This window comes from Ornithodoros turicata, chromosome 6 (genome assembly GCF_037126465.1).
Source record: "Ornithodoros turicata isolate Travis chromosome 6, ASM3712646v1, whole genome shotgun sequence".
Taxonomy (NCBI): Eukaryota; Metazoa; Arthropoda; class Arachnida; order Ixodida; family Argasidae; genus Ornithodoros; species Ornithodoros turicata.
In genome coordinates, this window is record NC_088206.1 from 74,305,616 (window position 1) to 74,326,690 (window position 21,075).

General features: G+C 46.0%; 2 protein-coding genes across 2 annotated transcripts; one reads left to right on the forward strand and one right to left on the reverse strand.

The window, feature by feature from the left end:
• Positions 1 to 8,691: 8,691 nt before the first annotated feature.
• LOC135397416 (malate dehydrogenase, cytoplasmic-like) lies at positions 8,692 to 12,858 on the forward strand. The gene is made up of 8 exons (XM_064629016.1): positions 8,692 to 8,848; positions 9,271 to 9,372; positions 9,429 to 9,525; positions 10,850 to 11,025; positions 11,077 to 11,199; positions 11,250 to 11,426; positions 11,478 to 11,591; positions 12,480 to 12,858. The coding sequence occupies exons 1-8, from the start codon at positions 8,846 to 8,848 to the stop codon at positions 12,690 to 12,692; spliced, it is 1,005 nt and encodes a 334-aa protein (XP_064485086.1). The 5' UTR covers positions 8,692 to 8,845; the 3' UTR covers positions 12,693 to 12,858.
• A 2,217-nt stretch (positions 12,859 to 15,075) lies between these two features.
• Positions 15,076 to 20,927, reverse strand: LOC135397415 (denticleless protein homolog B-like). The gene is made up of 16 exons (XM_064629015.1): positions 20,753 to 20,927; positions 20,048 to 20,130; positions 19,946 to 19,991; positions 19,452 to 19,544; positions 19,199 to 19,381; positions 19,073 to 19,138; positions 18,957 to 19,015; positions 17,173 to 17,252; positions 17,019 to 17,122; positions 16,866 to 16,964; positions 16,692 to 16,807; positions 16,552 to 16,641; positions 16,402 to 16,501; positions 16,196 to 16,347; positions 15,852 to 16,112; positions 15,076 to 15,792 (listed from the first exon to the last, which is right to left on the reverse strand). The coding sequence occupies exons 1-16, from the start codon at positions 20,799 to 20,801 to the stop codon at positions 15,724 to 15,726; spliced, it is 1,650 nt and encodes a 549-aa protein (XP_064485085.1). The 5' UTR covers positions 20,802 to 20,927; the 3' UTR covers positions 15,076 to 15,723.
• Between the last annotated feature and the right edge of the window lie 148 nt (positions 20,928 to 21,075).

Genomic DNA, 21,075 nt, shown 5'->3' on the forward strand with positions numbered 1-21,075 from the left:
GGGAAGTTCCAAAGGAGTAGAAGCTGCACCTGACGAGAAAATAAAATTCTCAAGGTGGGCTCTAAGGTATTTTATGAGGTGAGCGATTATCGTACCCCAAGCGAACTTTGACATCGCGACGGCTCTGGTTCAATGATAAAAGGGACGGGAAGTTCCAAAGGAGTAGAAGCTGCACCTGACGAGAAAATAAAATTCTCAAGGTGGGCTCTAGGGTATTTTATGAGGTGAGCGATTATCGTACCCCAAGCGAACTTTGACATCGCGACGGCTCTGGTTCAATGATAAAAGGGACGGGAAGTTCCAAAGGAGTAGAAGCTGCACCTGACGAGAAAATAAAATTCTCAAGGTGGGCTCTAAGGTATTTTATGAGGTGAGCGATTATCGTACCCCAAGCGAACTTTGACATCGCGACGGCTCTGGTTCAATGATAAAAGGGACGGGAAGTTCCAAAGGAGTAGAAGCTGCACCTGACGAGAAAATAAAATTCTCAAGGTGGGCTCTAGGGTATTTTATGAGGTGAGCGATTATCGTACCCCAAGCGAACTTTGACATCGCGACGGCTCTGGTTCAATGATAAAAGGGACGGGAAGTTCCAAAGGAGTAGAAGCTGCACCTGACGAGAAAATAAAATTCTCAAGGTGGGCTCTAAGGTATTTTATGAGGTGAGCGATTATCGTACCCCAAGCGGACTTTGACATCGCGACGGCTCTGGTTCAATGATAAAAGGGACGGGAAGTTCCAAAGGAGTAGAAGCTGCACCTGACGAGAAAATAAAATTCTCAAGGTGGGCTCTAGGGTATTTTATGAGGTGAGCGATTATCGTACCCCAAGCGAACTTTGACATCGCGACGGCTCTGGTTCAATGATAAAAGGGACGGGAAGTTCCAAAGGAGTAGAAGCTGCACCTGACGAGAAAATAAAATTCTCAAGGTGGGCTCTAGGTATTTTATGAGGTGAGCGATTATCGTACCCCAAGCGGACTTTGACATCGCGACGGCTCTGGTTCAATGATAAAAGGGACGGGAAGTTCCAAAGGAGTAGAAGCTGCACCTGACGAGAAAATAAAATTCTCAAGGTGGGCTCTAGGTATTTTATGAGGTGAGCGATTATCGTACCCCAAGCGAACTTTGACATCGCGACGGCTCTGGTTCAATGATAAAAGGGACGGGAAGTTCCAAAGGAGTAGAAGCTGCACCTGACGAGAAAATAAAATTCTCAAGGTGGGCTCTAGGTATTTTATGAGGTGAGCGATTATCGTACCCCAAGCGAACTTTGACATCGCGACGGCTCTGGTTCAATGATAAAAGGGACGGGAAGTTCCAAAGGAGTAGAAGCTGCACCTGACGAGAAAATAAAATTCTCAAGGTGGGCTCTAAGGTATTTTATGAGGTGAGCGATTATCGTACCCCAAGCGAACTTTGACATCGCGACGGCTCTGGTTCAATGATAAAAGGGACGGGAAGTTCCAAAGGAGTAGAAGCTGCACCTGACGAGAAAATAAAATTCTCAAGGTGGGCTCTAGGTATTTTATGAGGTGAGCGATTATCGTACCCCAAGCGAACTTTGACATCGCGACGGCTCTGGTTCAATGATAAAAGGGACGGGAAGTTCCAAAGGAGTAGAAGCTGCACCTGACGAGAAAATAAAATTCTCAAGGTGGGCTCTAGGGTATTTTATGAGGTGAGCGATTATCGTACCCCAAGCGAACTTTGACATCGCGACGGCTCTGGTTCAATGATAAAAGGGACGGGAAGTTCCAAAGGAGTAGAAGCTGCACCTGACGAGAAAATAAAATTCTCAAGGTGGGCTCTAGGTATTTTATGAGGTGAGCGATTATCGTACCCCAAGCGAACTTTGACATCGCGACGGCTCTGGTTCAATGATAAAAGGGACGGGAAGTTCCAAAGGAGTAGAAGCTGCACCTGACGAGAAAATAAAATTCTCAAGGTGGGCTCTAGGTATTTTATGAGGTGAGCGATTATCGTACCCCAAGCGAACTTTGACATCGCGACGGCTCTGGTTCAATGATAAAAGGGACGGGAAGTTCCAAAGGAGTAGAAGCTGCACCTGACGAGAAAATAAAATTCTCAAGGTGGGCTCTAGGTATTTTATGAGGTGAGCGATTATCGTACCCCAAGCGAACTTTGACATCGCGACGGCTCTGGTTCAATGATAAAAGGGACGGGAAGTTCCAAAGGAGTAGAAGCTGCACCTGACGAGAAAATAAAATTCTCAAGGTGGGCTCTAGGTATTTTATGAGGTGAGCGATTATCGTACCCCAAGCGAACTTTGACATCGCGACGGCTCTGGTTCAATGATAAAAGGGACGGGAAGTTCCAAAGGAGTAGAAGCTGCACCTGACGAGAAAATAAAATTCTCAAGGTGGGCTCTAGGTATTTTATGAGGTGAGCGATTATCGTACCCCAAGCGAACTTTGACATCGCGACGGCTCTGGTTCAATGATAAAAGGGACGGGAAGTTCCAAAGGAGTAGAAACTGCACCTGACGAGAAAATAAAAATCTCAGGGTGGGCTCTAGTTTAGTTTATGAGTTGAGCGATTATCGTGCCCCAAGCGAACTTTGACATCGCGACGGCTCTGGTCCATAGGTAGCTAAGAGGGACGGGAAGTTCCAAAGGAGTAGAAACTGCACCTGACGAGAAAATAAAAATCTCAGGGTGGGCTCTAGTTTAGTTTATGAGTTGAGCGATTATCGTGCCCCAAGCGAACTTTGACATCGCGACGGCTCTGGTCCATAGGTAGCTAAGAGGGACGGGAAGTTCCAAAGGAGTAGAAACTGCACCTGACGAGAAAATAAAAATCTCAGGGTGGGCTCTAGTTTAGTTTATGAGGTGAGCGATTATCGTGCCCCAAGCGAACTTTGACATCGCGACGGCTCTGGTCCATAGGTAGCTAAGAGGGACGGGAAGTTCCTAAGGAGTAGAAACTGCACCTGACGAGAAAATAAAAATCTCAGGGTGGGCTCTAGTTTATTTATGAGGTGAGCGATTATCGTACCCCAAGCGAACTTTGACATCGCGACGGCTCTGGTTCAATGATAAAAGGGACGGGAAGTTCCAAAGGAGTAGAAGCTGCACCTGACGAGAAAATAAAATTCTCAAGGTGGGCTCTAGGTATTTTATGAGGTGAGCGATTATCGTACCCCAAGCGAACTTTGACATCGCGACGGCTCTGGTTCAATGATAAAAGGGACGGGAAGTTCCAAAGGAGTAGAAGCTGCACCTGACGAGAAAATAAAATTCTCAAGGTGGGCTCTAGGTATTTTATGAGGTGAGCGATTATCGTACCCCAAGCGAACTTTGACATCGCGACGGCTCTGGTCAATGATAAAAGGGACGGGAAGTTCCAAAGGAGTAGAAGCTGCACCTGACGAGAAAATAAAAATCTCAAGGTGGGCTCTAGGTTAGTTTATGAGGTGAGCGATTATCGTACCCCAAGCGAACTTTGACATCGCGACGGCTCTGGTCATAGGTAGCTAAGAGGGACGGGAAGTTCCAAAGGAGTAGAAACTGCACCTGACGAGAAAATAAAAATCTCAGGGTGGGCTCTAGTTTAGTTTATGAGGTGAGCGATTATCGTGCCCCAAGCGAACTTTGACATCGCGACGGCTCTGGTCCATAGATAGCTAAGAGGGACGGGAAGTTCCAAAGGAGTAGAAACTGCACCTGACGAGAAAATAAAAATCTCAGGGTGGGCTCTAGTTTAGTTTATGAGGTGAGCGATTATCGTGCCCCAAGCGAACTTTGACATCGCGACGGCTCTGGTCCATAGGTAGCTAAGAGGGACGGGAAGTTCCAAAGGAGTAGAAACTGCACCTGAGGAGAAAATAAAAATCTCAGGGTGGGCTCTAGTTTATTTTATGAGGTGAGCGATTATCGTGCCCCAAGCGAACTTTGACATCGCGACGGCTCTGGTCCAATGATGAAAGGGACGGGAAGTTCCAAAGGAGTAGAAACTGCACCTGACGAGAAAATAAAAATCTCAGGGTGGGCTCTAGTTTAGTTTATGAGGTGAGCGATTATCGTGCCCCAAGCGAACTTTGACATCGCGACGGCTCTGGTCCATAGGTAGCTAAGAGGGACGGGAAGTTCCAAAGGAGTAGAAACTGCACCTGACGAGAAAATAAAAATCTCAGGGTGGGCTCTAGTTTATTTTATGAGGTGAGCGATTATCGTGCCCCAAGCGAACTTTGACATCGCGACGGCTCTGGTCCAATGATGAAAGGGACGGGAAGTTCCAAAGGAGTAGAAACTGCACCTGACGAGAAAATAAAAATCTCAGGGTGGGCTCTAGTTTATTTTATGAGGTGAGCGATTATCGTGCCCCAAGCGAACTTTGACATCGCGACGGCTCTGGTCCATAGGTAGCTAAGAGGGACGGGAAGTTCCAAAGGAGTAGAAACTGCACCTGACGAGAAAATAAAAATCTCAGGGTGGGCTCTACTTTATTTTATGAGGTGAGCGATTATCGTGCCCCAAGCGAACTTTGACATCGCGACGGCTCTGGTCCAATGATGAAAGGGACGGGAAGTTCCAAAGGAGTAGAAACTGCACCTGACGAGAAAATAAAAATCTCAGGGTGGGCTCTAGTTGAGTTTATGAGTTGAGCGAATATCGTGCCCCAAGCGAACTTTGACATCGCGACGGCTCTGGTCCATAGGTAGCTAAGAGGGACGGGAAGTTCCAAAGGAGTAGAAACTGCACCTGACGAGAAAATAAAAATCTCAGGGTGGGCTCTAGTTTAGTTTATGAGGTGAGCGATTATCGTGCCCCAAGCGAACTTTGACATCGCGACGGCTCTGGTCCATAGATAGCTAAGAGGGACGGGAAGTTCCAAAGGAGTAGAAACTGCACCTGACGAGAAAATAAAAATCTCAGGGTGGGCTCTAGTTTATTTTATGAGGTGAGCGATTATCGTGCCCCAAGCGAACTTTGACATCGCGACGGCTCTGGTCCAATGATGAAAGGGACGGGAAGTTCCAAAGGAGTAGAAACTGCACCTGACGAGAAAATAAAAATCTCAGGGTGGGCTCTAGTTTAGTTTATGATTGAGCGATTATCGTGCCCCAAGCTAACTTTGACATCGCGACGGCTCTGGTCCATAGGTAGCTAAGAGGGACGATAAGTTCCAAAGGAGTAGAAACTGCACCTGACGAGAAAATAAAAATCTCAGGGTGGGCTCTAGTTTATTTTATGAGGTGAGCGATTATCGTGCCCCAAGCGAACTTTGACATCGCGACGGCCCTGGTCCATAGATAGCTAAGAGGGACGGGAAGTTCCAAAGGAGTAGAAACTGCACCTGACGAGAAAATAAAAATCTCAGGGTGGGCTCTAGTTTATTTTATGAGGTGAGCGATTATCGTGCCCCAAGCGAACTTTGACATCGCGACGGCTCTGGTCCATAGATAGCTAAGAGGGACGGGAAGTTCCAAAGGAGTAGAAACTGCACCTGACGAGAAAATAAAAATCTCAGGGTGGGCTCTAGTTTAGTTTATGAGTTGAGCGATTATCGTGCCCCAAGCGAACTTTGACATCGCGACGGCTCTGGTCCACAGGTAGCTAAGAGGGACGGGAAGTTCCAAAGGAGTAGAAACTGCACCTGACGAGAAAATAAAAATCGCAGGGTGGGCTCTAGTTTATTTTATGAGGTGAGCGATTATCGTGCCCCAAGCGAACTTTGACATCGCGACGGCTCTGGTCCATAGATAGCTAAGAGGGACGGGAAGTTCCAAAGGAGTAGAAACTGCACCTGACGAGAAAATAAAAATCTCAGGGTGGGCTCTAGTTTATTTTATGAGGTGAGCGATTATCGTGCCCCAAGCGAACTTTGACATCGCGACGGCTCTGGTCCAATGATGAAAGGGACGGGAAGTTCCAAAGGAGTAGAAGCTGCACCTGACGAGAAAATAAAAATCTCAGGGTGGGCTCTAGTTTATTTTATGAGGTGAGCGATTATCGTGCCCCAAGCGAACTTTGACATCGCGACGGCTCTGGTCCATAGATAGCTAAGAGGGACGGGAAGTTCCAAAGGAGTAGAAACTGCACCTGACGAGAAAATAAAAATCTCAGGGTGGGCTCTAGTTTATTTTATGAGGTGAGCGATTATCGTGCCCCAAGCGAACTTTGACATCGCGACGGCTCTGGTCCATAGGTAGCTAAGAGGGACGGGAAGTTCCAAAGGAGTAGAAACTGCACCTGCCGAGAAAATAAAAATCGCAGGGTGGGCTCTAGTTTATTTTATGAGGTGAGCGATTATCGTGCCCCAAGCGAACTTTGACATCGCGACGGCTCTGGTCCATAGATAGCTAAGAGGGACGGGAAGTTCCAAAGGAGTAGAAACTGCACCTGACGAGAAAATAAAAATCTCAGGGTGGGCTCTAGTTTATTTTATGAGGTGAGCGATTATCGTGCCCCAAGCGAACTTTGACATCGCGACGGCTCTGGTCCAATGATGAAAGGGACGGGAAGTTCCAAAGGAATAGAAACTGCACCTGACGAGAAAATAAAAATCTCAGGGTGGGCTCTAGTTTAGTTTATGAGTTGAGCGATTATCGTGCCCCAAGCGAACTTTGACATCGCGACGGCTCTGGTCCATAGGTAGCTAAGAGGGACGGGAAGTTCCAAAGGAGTAGAAACTGCACCTGACGAGAAAATAAAAATCTCAGGGTGGGCTCTAGTTTATTTTATGAGGTGAGCGATTATCGTGCCCCAAGCGAACTTTGACATCGCGACGGCTCTGGTCCAATGATGAAAGGGACGGGAAGTTCCAAAGGAGTAGAAGCTGCACCTGACGAGAAAATAAAATTCTCAAGGTGGGCTCTAGGGTATTTTATGAGGTGAGCGATTTAGCGTTTCATTGGCGAGCAATTGAAGAAAATTCCCCATGAACCGTTTTTCGGTCGCCCCAAGTCTTCCTATCGGATTCTTTTTATTTTTGTTCATATTTCACTTTTTGGTAGCAAAACAACTTGCTTGGAGGAGACGCAGAGGAAAAACTACTTTTGGCAGTGGTCGAAAAAGTCAGACAGCGATGGGGTGGGTGAGAATTAACCAGGCATCTCCCGATTACCCCTTGTGTTGTGTTTGTCCCTTTGTTTGTTCCAGTCTCAGAAAAATTAGTTTAAATCGTGTTTTTTTTTTTTTTCGTGCAGCGAAAGCAACAGTGGCTATGAGCGGAGTAGGTGGATCTGCCTTATTTTTGGTCAACAATGAGAATCAAGTGGTCAACGTGCGCGACAGATGGTGCTGGCCCTTTTTTCTATATTACTGCATGATCCTTCCTTATCACACTTGTCGATAACTTCTTGCCGGAACCACACGGCTCAAATGACGGCCGTCCTTGGAGAATCGGCGGCGACAGATCATATGGCACACATCCCCCAAAATGCCCCAGAAAGCGAATACATGACCCCCCGAGGCAGGACAGGACGATTCTCTCTTCGCGCCACCTTTTGCTTGCATCGAGAATTTCGCAAACATAATCATCGCTGCAGACGTCCAAGGGCATTCTGACGCAATCAACACTCTCGTCGCTTGCCCTCGCATCGATACGACATAGTAGAAAATTAAATGAGATCATTGCCGCGTAAGAATAATTGCAAGTAAACTACCCGCGAGATTACAGATTATAGTGAGTCTACATATGCGTGACGACATGGCCGCCCCACTCAAGAAAAAATACGTGCCAAAAACAGCAGCAGAAACCCCTTAATTCCAACAACCCCTGAGACGCCCTGATGTCGACCTCGTGACAGATCCAGAGGGAGGGAAGGCAAAAAAAAATCATCAAATCCTCATCAAGTGAACATATTTCCTCACCCACGCTAAGTACTTGGACAAAGAAAACGCTCCCTCCGCTCCTATAATAAGGGGGAAGGGGGTCTGGTTCCGACCCTGTTTCGACCACCTGGTGACCTTTGACATGCGCCCGAAATCTCCGACACACTGGGGTTATTGATGTATGAATTTATTTTCCGTTGTTCAATGACATGGTATATGGCGCCATGGCGCGCACCAGTTTCGGGGCAGGTTTCCCTGCCGGGATTCGCTGGTTTACAATGGTGGTGCTAATGAAAGAACTAGCAATAAAAAGGACAAAGGCACGCAGTAACTGTTACATATCAGCTTGTCCAATCCCTTTTTAAATTGGGGCACGTATTCACAGCACAGGCGATATCAGCAGAAGAGTGACAAGACTAACCAAGTGGACTGACTTCGACTCTGTCCAGTTCGCTATACCTCGCGCTTCCTCAAGGGAACGACAAAAGGCAAAAGGGTGTCGTTCAGGACGGTAGTAGTAGTAGTATAGTAGTGGTATAGTAGTAGTAGCCATGTCCTATCCCTTTTGAGTCAGGGTGGGCTATGCTCGACTTCTGGTAGAAGGTTCGCCATAGCCTCTGGGACTAAATAAAATATACTAAAAAAATACACTCATAAAATACAGGTTCAGGTTCAGTCTCGCCTAATCCTTTTTGTATCAAGGCAGGTGATAAAACACCACAGGCGAAGATTTGAAAAGAGAGGTATAAAGGATATAAAGAGAAAGAAAGAAAACACACACACACACAATAACACAACACGTGGCCACGAGATGTCGACATGTCGAGCTATTGGTTTTGTCGATGAAGTTGAGTTCAAGGTTCAGGTTTAAAAAAATAGAGGGCGCCACGGCGCCATATTCGTCCCATAGAGTGACGGTGACGTTTGCAAGCGCAAGGTGCCCTTGCGTAGTAATCAGTTTTTAGTTACATTTTTTTCTTGTATTTTACTTAGTTGTGTTGCGTGCTCCAAGAGAAGGGACGTAGGGACCTACAAGCACTCTTCACAATGGTATGTCACCGCGTGAATCAAGTTCTGCTTGCCCCGAAGAAAGATTCCCCTTCGTGTTTGCCGGCTTGACCTTGATAGATTAACTCCAACATTTGTGGAATCCCTTCCTCTCGATACGCTTTCACGACCAATCGAGCGGATGTCGTTGGAAGATTGAAATGGCCACTCGTGAACGCCTTCCGTGGTTCACGCAACAGTAACCCGGAGACACAACAAATTCTCCAAAACAGGAAAGTGTTCATTTTTAGCCAGTACAACAAACCAATACCAATAAATCCTTTACTGTGTTGGAGAATTTCTTGTGGTTTTCTGTGTGGCTTTCTCTTTCTCGGGGTTACTTTTCGTCATATTTCACCAGTTAGCCTGCACTTGGAGGGATAACAGCGTGCAACTTAAGCACCATAACGGTAATGTCTTTTCAGTCAAATGAACCTCTTCGTGTCCTGGTAACCGGTGCAGCTGGACAGATTGCTTATTCCTTATTGGGAATGGTGGCAAAGGGGGATGTCTTTGGCAAGGATCAGGTGACTATTCATTGATGCTGGCAGGGTAGCTCATAATGTTGCCCGTTTCTTGTTAGCCTTTGATACTTCACCTTCTGGATATCCCCATGATGAGCCAAGTCCTCAATGGAGTTGTCATGGAACTGGTAGACTGTGCCTTTCCACTCCTCAAGGGTAACACTTTGTTGTGCCAACTGTATAAAATGCTGTCAACTTAGAGGTTTGTATTAGAGGGGGCTCATTCTTATTGGCTGTGTGCTCATGGCTGGGTGCAGGCCGACAAAATCCGCCAGCACCGTGGGTCAGGCCGACAAACATGTTTCCGAGAGTTGGGCTCAACTGGGTCACGCAGCTCCACGCAATGGAGGACGGTGCATAGTATTTTCGAAAACATGCAAGCGACACTGCATTATGCGTATGATTCAACCCTCTACTGCATTCTCAGAGCCACTTTACATTGCTCCTGACTCCTCACGCATTTCACAAACATGTTAGCAAAGCTTGGCGAGAGGGGTAAGGATTGGGAGGAGTTGTCGACAGCATCCTCTACATCCACAAAAACTGTAGGTAGTGTAACCATAACTCGCTTGGCCATCCTGGATTTAATTTGGTCTCGTGCTGCTGTCACGTTAAAACGACAGTTGTTGTATGTTTGTGGCAGTGTCTTGGAGTGTCATCGACTAATGGAGGGTAATCCTAATGCAAAATTGATTCTTCCTTGTAATGGTTAATTGTTACTCGTAATTAGTTAACTTACTGATTGGAAACACTCACATTGAGTCACCATGTTTTAAAGTGGGACTCCGCAACAAAATCACTACAAAGATTGTGACATAGCCGTGTGGTAACCCTTGGGGTCTCATGAGCATACACACGAAATATCGCGTTCCCAAAGTGCGCAGATTTTATTCCAACGAATTATTACGAAGCGAGCGCTTCACCTGTGTGAAGCAAGAGGGCGCTGACAAGCTGTGAGCAACACTGGCGACGTCATTCGGCATGGAAGAATGCAAGCTTGATTTCGGTTTGGTATTGTCATCATTTACGAATTGATTACTCGCGCAAAATGAATGCGAATGTTGTATTCGGTATTGAGGGAGTGGTCAGTGTTCGGTATGATTTTTTTCGAACCCTCGCGAAGTCTCCCTTTAACGTAGCCGGTGTAAAGAGTCTTGCACCAAGGACACCCAAAGGTCACAGAAAAAGCCTCTTGTTGTAAAACTCTCGAGAAATGGTTTTGCATAAAAAAATTTTTGTTCCTTTAGCACAGGGTATAGGTTAAGCATTGGATCAATTGTCTACACAGTCATTTTCACTCCCCAGGTTTTTTCCAGAGGGCAACCCCTTGACCTCATATTGATGAACACAATTTGGGGGATACGTTACCTTGCCCCCCTCTCGGTACGCCACAGATCTGCCCACCTAAAATTGTGTAAACCCGTTTGGGCAGAAACTTGTCTCGGGGATGTTCCCTTGCCATCAAAGGATTTTTTGGCAGATGTGATAGCGACCAGTGATGAGAAGACTGCCTTCTCGGGTATTGACGCTGCCTTCCTGGTGGGAGCAATGCCACGAAAGGAAGGTATGGAACGCAAAGATCTCTTGGCTGCAAACGTCAAGATCTTCAAGAGCCAAGGCAAAGCCCTCGATCAGTATGCCAAGAAGTCCGTCAAGGTATGTTTGGGAAGTTTGAGAAATTTCTCTTTCTGCATGTCTGTTCCGCAGGTCCTGGTGGTAGGAAACCCAGCCAACACAAATGCTCTCATCTGCAGCAAGTTTGCCCCTTCTATTCCCAAGGAGAATTTCTCAGCCATGACGCGACTCGACCAGAACAGAGCACAGGGACAGGTGATCCCTCAAAAAAGTTGCATATAGTAGTCAACATATTTACTGCGCAGATTGCTCAGCGGCTGAAGGTGTCCCCGGGTGATGTGCGCAACATGGTCATTTGGGGCAACCACTCATCAACCCAGTTTCCAGATGCCAGCCACGCGAGTGTCACTCTTGAGGGAAAATCTCTCAAGGTCACGGAGGCTGTCAATGACGAAGCCTATTTCAAAGGAGACTTCATCTCGGTGAGAGGCACCTATGTGCTCTGACCAACATGACACATACTTTTGTTACAGACAATCCAGAAACGTGGAGCAGCTGTGATTGCAGCACGCAAGCTGTCAAGCGCAATGTCTGCTGCTAAGGCAGCTGCCGACCATGTGCGCGATTGGTGGAACGGTACATCAGAGGTAGGTGCATCTTTTTCTACTAAAAATTAAAAATGGCTGATTCTGCAACATAGAATAGACAAATTTGTCCGTCAATTTTGTCAATTGACATGTTAACCGGTACGATCTATTCTAGAACCAAATATTGGAGGAACGTCAACTCTTATGCATGTTCCGACAAGTTTATGGAACACGCGAGCAGTGTATTTTCTCCTCGGTGCGGCTTGTTTACTCATTGGAGGGGTGAACGACACACCACGGTGGTAGTTCCAGTATGGCATGAATGTGCTCGAAAGGTGGTTTGTCATTCCCCTCCGAACAAGTGCCCGCTTCAACCGAGGAGAAAAACTTTTGCTGGGACCTGTATCTGCATTCAGGAAGTAATTCTTGAAACGAATCTTGAAAACGAAAAACGTCTGCACCCCTAGTGTGTTAATGGCTTCGGGTAGACCCCTCTCTTGGTCCATAGTTGAATCCAGCCCTCTTTTTGGACACCATTGCACTTGTGTCCTCACACCCACATCACCACCAGCAATCAAATACTCCTCTTGGACTGGTGTTTCAGGGAAGGGTATCAACTATTTCCGTCTCATGCATGAGCCGAGATTTTGTTTCAAACTTCTGCCACAAAAACCATGTCTTTCGGGAATCCAAAATTTGACATTGTGTGGTGAGACGGCACAATCACTCATGAAACGCAACCATTATGGTGTTCATTTGCATCCAAACCAGAAGTGTTGCTTTCAGGAACGGAGGTGGTAGACTCGAGGAATTCATTCACCAACAAAGTCGAAACATGTTCCTGTCAGATATACCACAAACTGTCGTAATCTTGGAGGCGTTTTGTATCACGTGGCAATTATGTCCTTGAAATGGTGGAGAGAAAAACTAGTTTGTGTTGACTTTCAGGGCCAGTGGACTTCGATGGGCGTGTTGAGCGACGGGTCCTACGGTGCCCCCCTGGACGTCATGTTTAGTTTTCCCGTCACTGTGGATCTCCAGCGTCGTTGGCGTATTGTGCAAGACCTTCCAGTCTCAGAGTTTGCTCGGGAGAAGCTTGACGTGACCAGCAAGGAACTGCTTGAAGAACGGGAGGAGGCTCTTGCCGTCTGCAAGGATTGACGGGAACCACCGTCTACAGCCAAGCTCTGAACTCTGCAGGCAACAAATAGTGGTTGTTAGAAAGCCCACATAACGGCTGTAGACGGATAGCCTTGACTCTGAGAAACCAATAGTACGATTTTACATTATCGCAAATTTGTCCTAATAAACAGCCAGTGTAGTCTCACCTGTTTTGGGAACCATTTCCTACGAGCCTTCTCTTTCAAACGATGGAGGAGAGAATATAAAACCTTGTGGCCGAGAAATCCCATACTGTTACAGGAAGTGGGAATAACACGAGCTTCTACGAGGTACTAAATACTTAACATTTATCTAACCTCGAAGAAAAGTATTGAAATACCAACAAAAGTAACCCACGCAATTTACTGTCGTACAAATATAAACAAAGTGAAGATAAAAACGGATAACAAAAATCTGATGCTGGAAAGAATGAGGGCATGCGAGTAACCTTAAACTGTTCAACTCTTCCTTTCAAATAACTCTTCCATCAAATATATCTCACGTAACGAAAATAGGCCAGTAGGATCCCGGCATAACACGTTTGTTGCCCCTTTTTCTCAGACAAATGCATTCAGGTTTTCTTTTTTTCCGTGCACAATAACAGACTGGAATGCACTAGTGTACAAGATAACAAATGCTTCATCATTACATGCGTTCTCATCAGCCATAGTCCCACAGTACCTGTAAAGCCCTTCCTCTTTATATGTTCTGGTGCTTGTTCTAGGTTTTCATTACGCTCTATTCTATGTATTACTGTGTTTGAATCTTTTTGTTGTTGTTGTTTGCTCTTCATTTATACATCCAAAACATTGTAGCCTGTTTGTGCTACGGTCGCCAAAAGGCGATTAGCAGTATATAATAAATAAGAAAAAAGGAAATTAATGAAGAAACATGATGGGAATTGACGTTCTGAGGCTGGAACACATAGAAAGGACAAATACACTGGAGGCCTTTCAACATTCATAGCCCCACCATGCCTAGTTGTTGACCACAGAAGGATGCTCACGTTACTGTGACCTTTCTGCAACCGACTGGCGGAGAACATCGCAATCAGTATCGGGTTTGACCCATGTTCTGTCGAGGGGTGGCAGGATGTTGTCAACACGACTCAAGAAAAAACAAAATCTGAGCCAGTCTAAGGGACAACTTTGTAATAAATTGCCGTTTCGTGAGAGATGATTACAATTTGCCGAGTCCAGAGCATGGAGGTGAAGGGCAGCATCAAGTCTTGGAGGTTCAACCACTGGCTGTGCTGTCTGAGGTTTTCCCTTTCCGGACAAACGTGAAGTCTGCCCAGGACACACACTAACTGCCTCCATCTGTACGCCGCTCATAGCCGCTTTGTGGCGATAACGTGCAATAAGAGGATCAAGGTTTCACTTTGCATTGAGACGCACATAAAAAAGAACATAGGGGTTATTAAGAAGAAAGGGCAAAGGCACCCGATAAAGAGTCGTGGCTTGCAAATGTAAGCTCTAGACACACGCACAAGTAATACATTTTTTACATTCCAGCATTGTGAAACAATTTGGTGACGCGTACCGTATTTTCTTGAATCTAAGAAAAAAAGTAAATGGGGATTGGGAGGCAGTATAGCAGTTGGAATCGATGCACAATACCGTTTATTTATCGTCACTTTCTACGCTGTTCTTCGTTGCACACAGCTCATTGTCCTGCACTTCACGCTGTGCTGCAACAATTCTTGATCTCTCCCTGTTGATTTAGCCACCTTGTAACACTTATTTCCGATACTTTAAACTGCCTTTCCACCGCGAAATTATTGCAGTATTTACGAAAGTGTTAATTTTTGGTCCAAACGCCAGAGACGACAGTGAATGCTGTCCCCATTGTGCCTTATTTGCTGTGCACTGACACCACAACACGCGGCCGCTTCACCTATGACCTCGTAGCGTGCATACTCGAATCTAAGACGACCCCAGACGAAAAATAGGCAGTCTTTTAATGGAGAAAATATGGTATTCCATCCAGCTCCATTTCACTTATCTGAATGTGTCATCCCCCCTTCTTTTTCCTTCGTAATAAACGTATCCTCACACGGAAACTTGAGCAGAATAGACACGTTGAAAGGTCATCCCGAAGATTGCCCCCAGATTTTATTTTTTGTCGTTCCCACACGTGTTGACAACAAACATCAGCATATCGGTCACATCCGATTGGGATGTTTGCTGTCAGTAGGGCGTTTATCGGAGCGAGGCCACGGAGATTAGTTGCAAGCTGTGAGCAGTGTACATGGCACAGTGCCAAATCAAGTACTGTTTTAGAAGTAACTTTAGGTACTACTTGCAGAGAGCCATAAAAAGGAACCCCCCCAAAGTATTTAAAATGATGAGGAAATTTATGCGTGAAACAACGAGGCCTTAGGTAGATGGCAGGAAACTTTTATACACCAGAGCGGACAATCTCTTCTTTGGAAAAGCGCAGTTTTTCGTTTAACAGCTGCAAGAGGTACAATAACCGGTACAATGCATTGGACAAACAAAAGGTTTCTTGTTGAAGAGTTTCCAAATGTGAAAAAAAAACGTTAGCTGCTGCTCAAATTTTATGTTTTTGAGTAGCCAAAGTACGGTATTTCAGTTTCATTACGGCAAAATGCAATGAGGAAATAATTGACATCCCCCGATCATGCTAGCATAGGTAACGGTGCATTTTAACTCCCACTAGAACCAAACATCACCATCTCGGTACAATAAAAGAAAAGTTGCCAATTTTGCCCAAAGAGGATCCTTCTTGCGATGTCCTCAACCACCCTTTGTCGGCAAAGCAAAAGCAGCCCGGCAAGTTGTCCGCCCGAAACACATTACATATAGTGTGTTCCATGATCGTACAATCACGGTTCTACTGCATAAAACTATTCATGTTGTTTGCATAAATCTTTTCAAATTTCATCAATTTTGCTACAACGAAAGAAACCTCAATAGACAGTTTTAGTCGGGTTCTGCACACACGTAAAACAACACAGAGGTGATAGCACTAAAAGTAGGTAATGTGATGGTTTCTCGTTATGCTCAGTTCAGCGCTTGAAGAAGGATGTGATGGTCCGCAGTTGAACTAGTTCTCTCTTGGCTTGGCTCGACTTGGCCTGAAACAAGTGGTCAGAAACAAAAAGATGTCCCCAGCATTAAAAGTAGCGCTTATTACCCTGGTTGATTTCCTTCTGAAGAGACGCATTTTCACTTTGTACGTCTTCTTGCTCAACTGAGCGCTGGGAGCTGTTGTTGCTCGACTGGGGCGAGGAGGAGTCACCAAGGTTTCCGCAATCGTCATACTGTTTTCCAAGTTTTCCTCCGTCATCTCAAGGAGAAGGCGACGCTGAGGAAGATTAAGGCCGTTGTCCACTTTCCTCGGAGACAGAATCCTAGCTTCTGAAGATCCGTGATGCGATCTCGGTGTCGTACATTCCTGAAAGTAAATTTTTCAACAAAAATTCCGATGGTCCACGAGGAATTTTCACAATTACACGCAGAGTAGAGAATAGTGCTTACGGATGTCCGTAGCAATTGTTCCTCTCCCAAGAAGCGTCTCTTGGATGGCGGTGTCAGCCAATCCACGACTGACTGTGGCCTAGAACGGGGTGTCTGGATAACACTTTCTGTTTTCCGATGTTTGGGAGTCCACTGTGGTTTTGGGGTACTTTCTGTAAAAGTAAATGGCTTCAAAGAAAGTTTGTGTCATCATAAATGCAACTTACCCGAGAGCACAAAAGGAGAGCACATGTACGGTGATCCACATTGCCTTTCTTCCATGCATTGCCAGAACACTACCTTATTGTCGTCACCACAAGTTGCAATCTGAAAGATGACATCTAGAACTCTTTTTACAAGAGTTGACAAGTTTTCACCTTGGTAAAGTCAAATTTGTTCCACGAAATGGAGGTCACTTCCGTAGTGTGTCCATCCAACTGGAAGCTCGGATAGCCGGGGTCGTCCACCTGGCAAAATATGTTTTATTCTTGACCCTGGTGGTCATCCTGGTGATTACCTTCCATATGTAAGCCGACTGATCTGCCGATCCGCCGAGGAGGAAGCGACTGTCCGGACTCAGGTCCAATTTGATGTAGAAACTACCACGAACACGATGTCCATAATACGTGCACGCTACATTTAAGAAGACATCAAAGCTCAAACTCAAAGTGTTTGTCGCAGAAAAACTCACTCGGATCGGGAGGATATGTGAGCACATTAAACCTGTAGATAGAGCGATCTGTACAGTTTGCATACAAGTAGAGACCGTCCAATGCCAAAGATGTATAGCCTGCGGGGGTTTCAAAAAGTGGAAAAGGAGGTTATGGGGAAAGGAGGGACATACCGTGTACAGCTGTGCCTCCTCCAGCATAGGGAAATGAATAGGCAGGCTTGGGATCGTTGCCAAAGAGGCTGTAGTTTTTGCGCATGTCCCACACCTTGATGGTGCTGAAAGATGTCTCTTACAATTAAAGCCTTTCTGGAAGACCGCCACTCACCCATTGGTTGCACCGCACGTAATGAGATGATAGTCGTCTTGAAAGACGCAGTCGGTGACGCTCATACTAGGGGTCACACCCTGAAAGCAGAAAATTACCTCAAAGCTAGTGTGTCGTTCGCGAACGAACAGTTTGGAATGAACGAATCCCGGGCACAAACTGAATGAACTCATTCACTATCGTCGATCGTACTCGTTCACTTAGACGTCCCCGTTTTGTCAGGTTTCGCTGCGTTCGACTTCACAGTTTCTAGTTCTCCACTCTGCTCCAGTCAATGGTGCGCGTGTCGCCATCTATGTTCGCCGCTGTAAAGCAGTGTTGAACGCATGCGCAGTAGTTAGCCAGGCGAAGCTCAGCGCACGTGGCCCGAATAACTGATGTGTTCGTTCAAATCAGTGAACATTAGGGACTCGTTCGAAAGATTCGTTCGCGAATCGTTGACGTCAGTGGGTCATGTGACCATGATCATTACTAGTTTTCTATGCGGAGCCTCTACCGTAGCCACTGAGGCGCCAAATTCCAAGTAGGCAGGCACCAGGGGACTGGTTTAAAATTTCTAAGTACTGATCATTACTAAATACGTACATGAAAAACATGTACGCCATCTCAAATACTAGCCAGAAAGGGCCTTTTCCGATATACCTGACAAATAACTCTGAATTGTCGGGTGCAGTTCACCACCAGCGATACGTAGGGCGAGCCGATCATAAACAAAAAATCTTAAAATACATTTTTGATTCTGAATACTTCCACCCATACGACGTCTGCCACAGAGCTCGATATCGACGCGCCGTAGTGAACCAACGCTAAGATTCCAAAGGAGACCAGCAAGAACAACGCAATTGTACGCAGCGAGTCGCGGAGAACCCAAAAACCAGTGCGCCGTTTGAGAGCAAAAAATTCCGTTGCTCTTTGATTCAGCTCGCGAGTGAACGGTTCTCCTATTCCTTCGATTCTGTTGAGTTCTCTATCGTTCTTCGATCCCCGGCTTTGCGACTCGCCTTCAGTGCTCTTCGATTCACCCCAGATCGTGGGGCTTGGCGAATCACAAACCAGTAAGCTCTTAGTGTGGCTAATCGAGCTTGTGGCCTGTCATATTCAAGCTTCAGAGGAATGCCGACAGATGGCGCCCGCACCGGAATAGTTGAGTGTTGATTCATTCGACCGACGGGAACGGCGGAAACACTACCTCGAGCGGGAAGTAAGCTCGATCGTGGGTGGCTTTCGATTCTTACTAACAGGTCGCAGTGAGTCTCGCTGTTTCCCGTAGACTAAGTTCATTCTTTTCTAAAGAAAAGTGCTGCACCGGTCCATCACCAGTTCTTAAATACATGCAAGGTCCATGTCGAAAAGAATGTGAGAGGGTTGCACTGCTTGAACTAGTTCAGGGCTGGGGTGAAAAGAATGGATCTACTATGAAGGGGACCAAAAAGTAACTATGTGAGTGAATTTGCGTGACCAAAGAAAGCCCTGCCGAGAGGCAGAAGCAAGCAGAAAGTGGACTGAAGAAAATGTAAACTACGAGAGAATTACAGTGCGGCAGAATGAATTATTTTCTTGGTGACAGCGAGAGACGGTCCCATAAACATGCATTCGCTTATCACAACATATGACCAACATGTCCGGCAGGTAACTGTCAGACACACCATGGAACACACACAAAACGCAACTCTGACTCAGTTACTGTCACATAAGTAGATGCCGGTTCGCCGTTGATCACATGATGTTATGACGTCATGGAAACTGAACTGAATGACACTACTCAAAACAACTCGTTGGCTCACCTTGTTTGCTTTTGTCTTGCGCTTGGCAACACTCTGGTGAGATTTGGAAATTACTGCAACTGCACAAATCCCAACACTCTCATTGTCTGACTGACTTGCACCAACTTTTCATTTACCTCGACCAGGTTGCCTCGAGTCCCACACCATGATGTCACCGTCTCTCGAACCCGACGCAAATATGTCTGGAAAGGAAGAAAGACAGAAAGTATTTTCGAGATTGGTTCCAGAAATTTGTGGCTCACCGGGGCTGCGTTGATTGTAAGAGACACACTTGACACTCGCTTCGTGTTGACAATACTGGTGAAGGCACGTGCGTGTTGTCACATCCCAGAGTCGAAGGCTTAGGTCTCCGGATGCTGTAACCATCTCCTGTCTTCTTGGATGCCAAGCAATGTCAAACACCGCATTCTCGTGTGCCAACCACGCTGAAAATTATTCTATTGTTTGGCAAACATTTCTGTTTGACTTTCAATGATTTCAATTTCAATGACTCACACTCAACATGTTTCATTCGACCAGCATCCAAGTCGTAGATATTGATGCCGCCCTCTTCATCTGCAACGGCCACAAGGTCACACTGGGAAGCATCTAAATTGAAAACGTCGGTGAACCTTCTTGTGTCGGAAACATACAGGTTGGAACAAAAGTTTACGGAACACGCAAGCTGCATACTTTTTCTTGGATGTGACACAGCTGCATTCACTGTTTCAAAGGGGTGAGCCTGGGAAGTGCAAGTTACTGCTCTGTGTCGCTAACAGAGCACCCCTCCAAAACAGTCGGGCATACAGACATGGACAAATGGAGAGAGGACAGCAGGAAGGGGGTTAATATGCATCCTGGGCCGACATTCATCTGGAAAGTCTTGAGAAAGTCTTGCCGTGGAAAGCGATCATCCTAGGTTTAGGTTTGCCTTTTGAGTCAGGGCAGGTGAGGTCCTAACCACCATATTCCGTAAACTTTTATTCCAACCTTTACCACTGGAAACATACAGGGAGAGTACTCGCATGCCATTGGTGGAATACTTGTTCCATCTGTCTAAAAAAAAGAAACTGAATGAACGTCTTTCCTATTCTTCTCCTCAAAATACATACCTGAGTTTGAATCTCAAATTCATTGCTGGAGTTGCTGTGAAGGTTTTCTAATACGCTGGATTTCCAAACGCAATCTTTTCTCCCTTCAAAATTGAAATGTACGCGAGATAAGCGGAGGTCCAAAATGTTATTACTGCTAGTTTCCAACTGTCACGTAATAAGTGGGAGGCATCACCTTGAGCCTCCTGTTTACTTCGTTCCCCCCAAGCTCAAGGTGGTTCTGCTTACCACTTGAATGTCATACAACCAGTGGCGTAGCCACGGCGGGGCTAGAGGGGGGCTCGAGCCCCCCCCCCTACCTGCCACGGACCGACCCACACAAATCGTGCAAATCCGAGGAGAACATAATATAGGGGGGGGACCAGTGTGACAATCGCGAAAGTTCTTGCAGTTCATGGCGTCTTGAATGGTTTTCAAAGTATGAGCTTTTCAAAATACTTCCAATCTCGTGACACCACCTCATTGGTCATGACAGCCTATACATGTAATCGTATTGTGAACGTCCAAATCAACTATTTTCGTTCCTTTTTTTTTTCATCCCCAGTTTGCAGTGTGCACAAGTATGTGTGTGCTGTCGCACACAGGATCAGCGGGGGGGGGTTCGTATCGAGCCCCCCCTACCTTGGAGGTCTGGCTACGCCATGCATACAACTACCACTTTTGATACTTTGTGGAACCGTTTAAAGGTAACAACAAAGGACTCACACTTCTGCCGACCATATTCCTTATCTCGAAGCACTTGAATCATTGCCATACTGGAAAAAGTTGGCTGGAAATTACTCCATCCAATGGAACTATTAGGCGTCGCTCTACGAACGATTCGACTGCCAAAACATGCCAGAAAAATTGCGCGCTTTGAGCTTGGTTTGGGTTTGGGCGCCAAGAGTGACAGACAGCAGTTGGTCACGTGATCGTTTTTGTGTACGTCTCTTAAGTCGATTAAAAGAGAGCTTTTTATCATCCTTTATTTTTACTCAATATACTCCAGTTTTTCAACTAAATTATGCGGTTTATTTGTAACCAGTTTT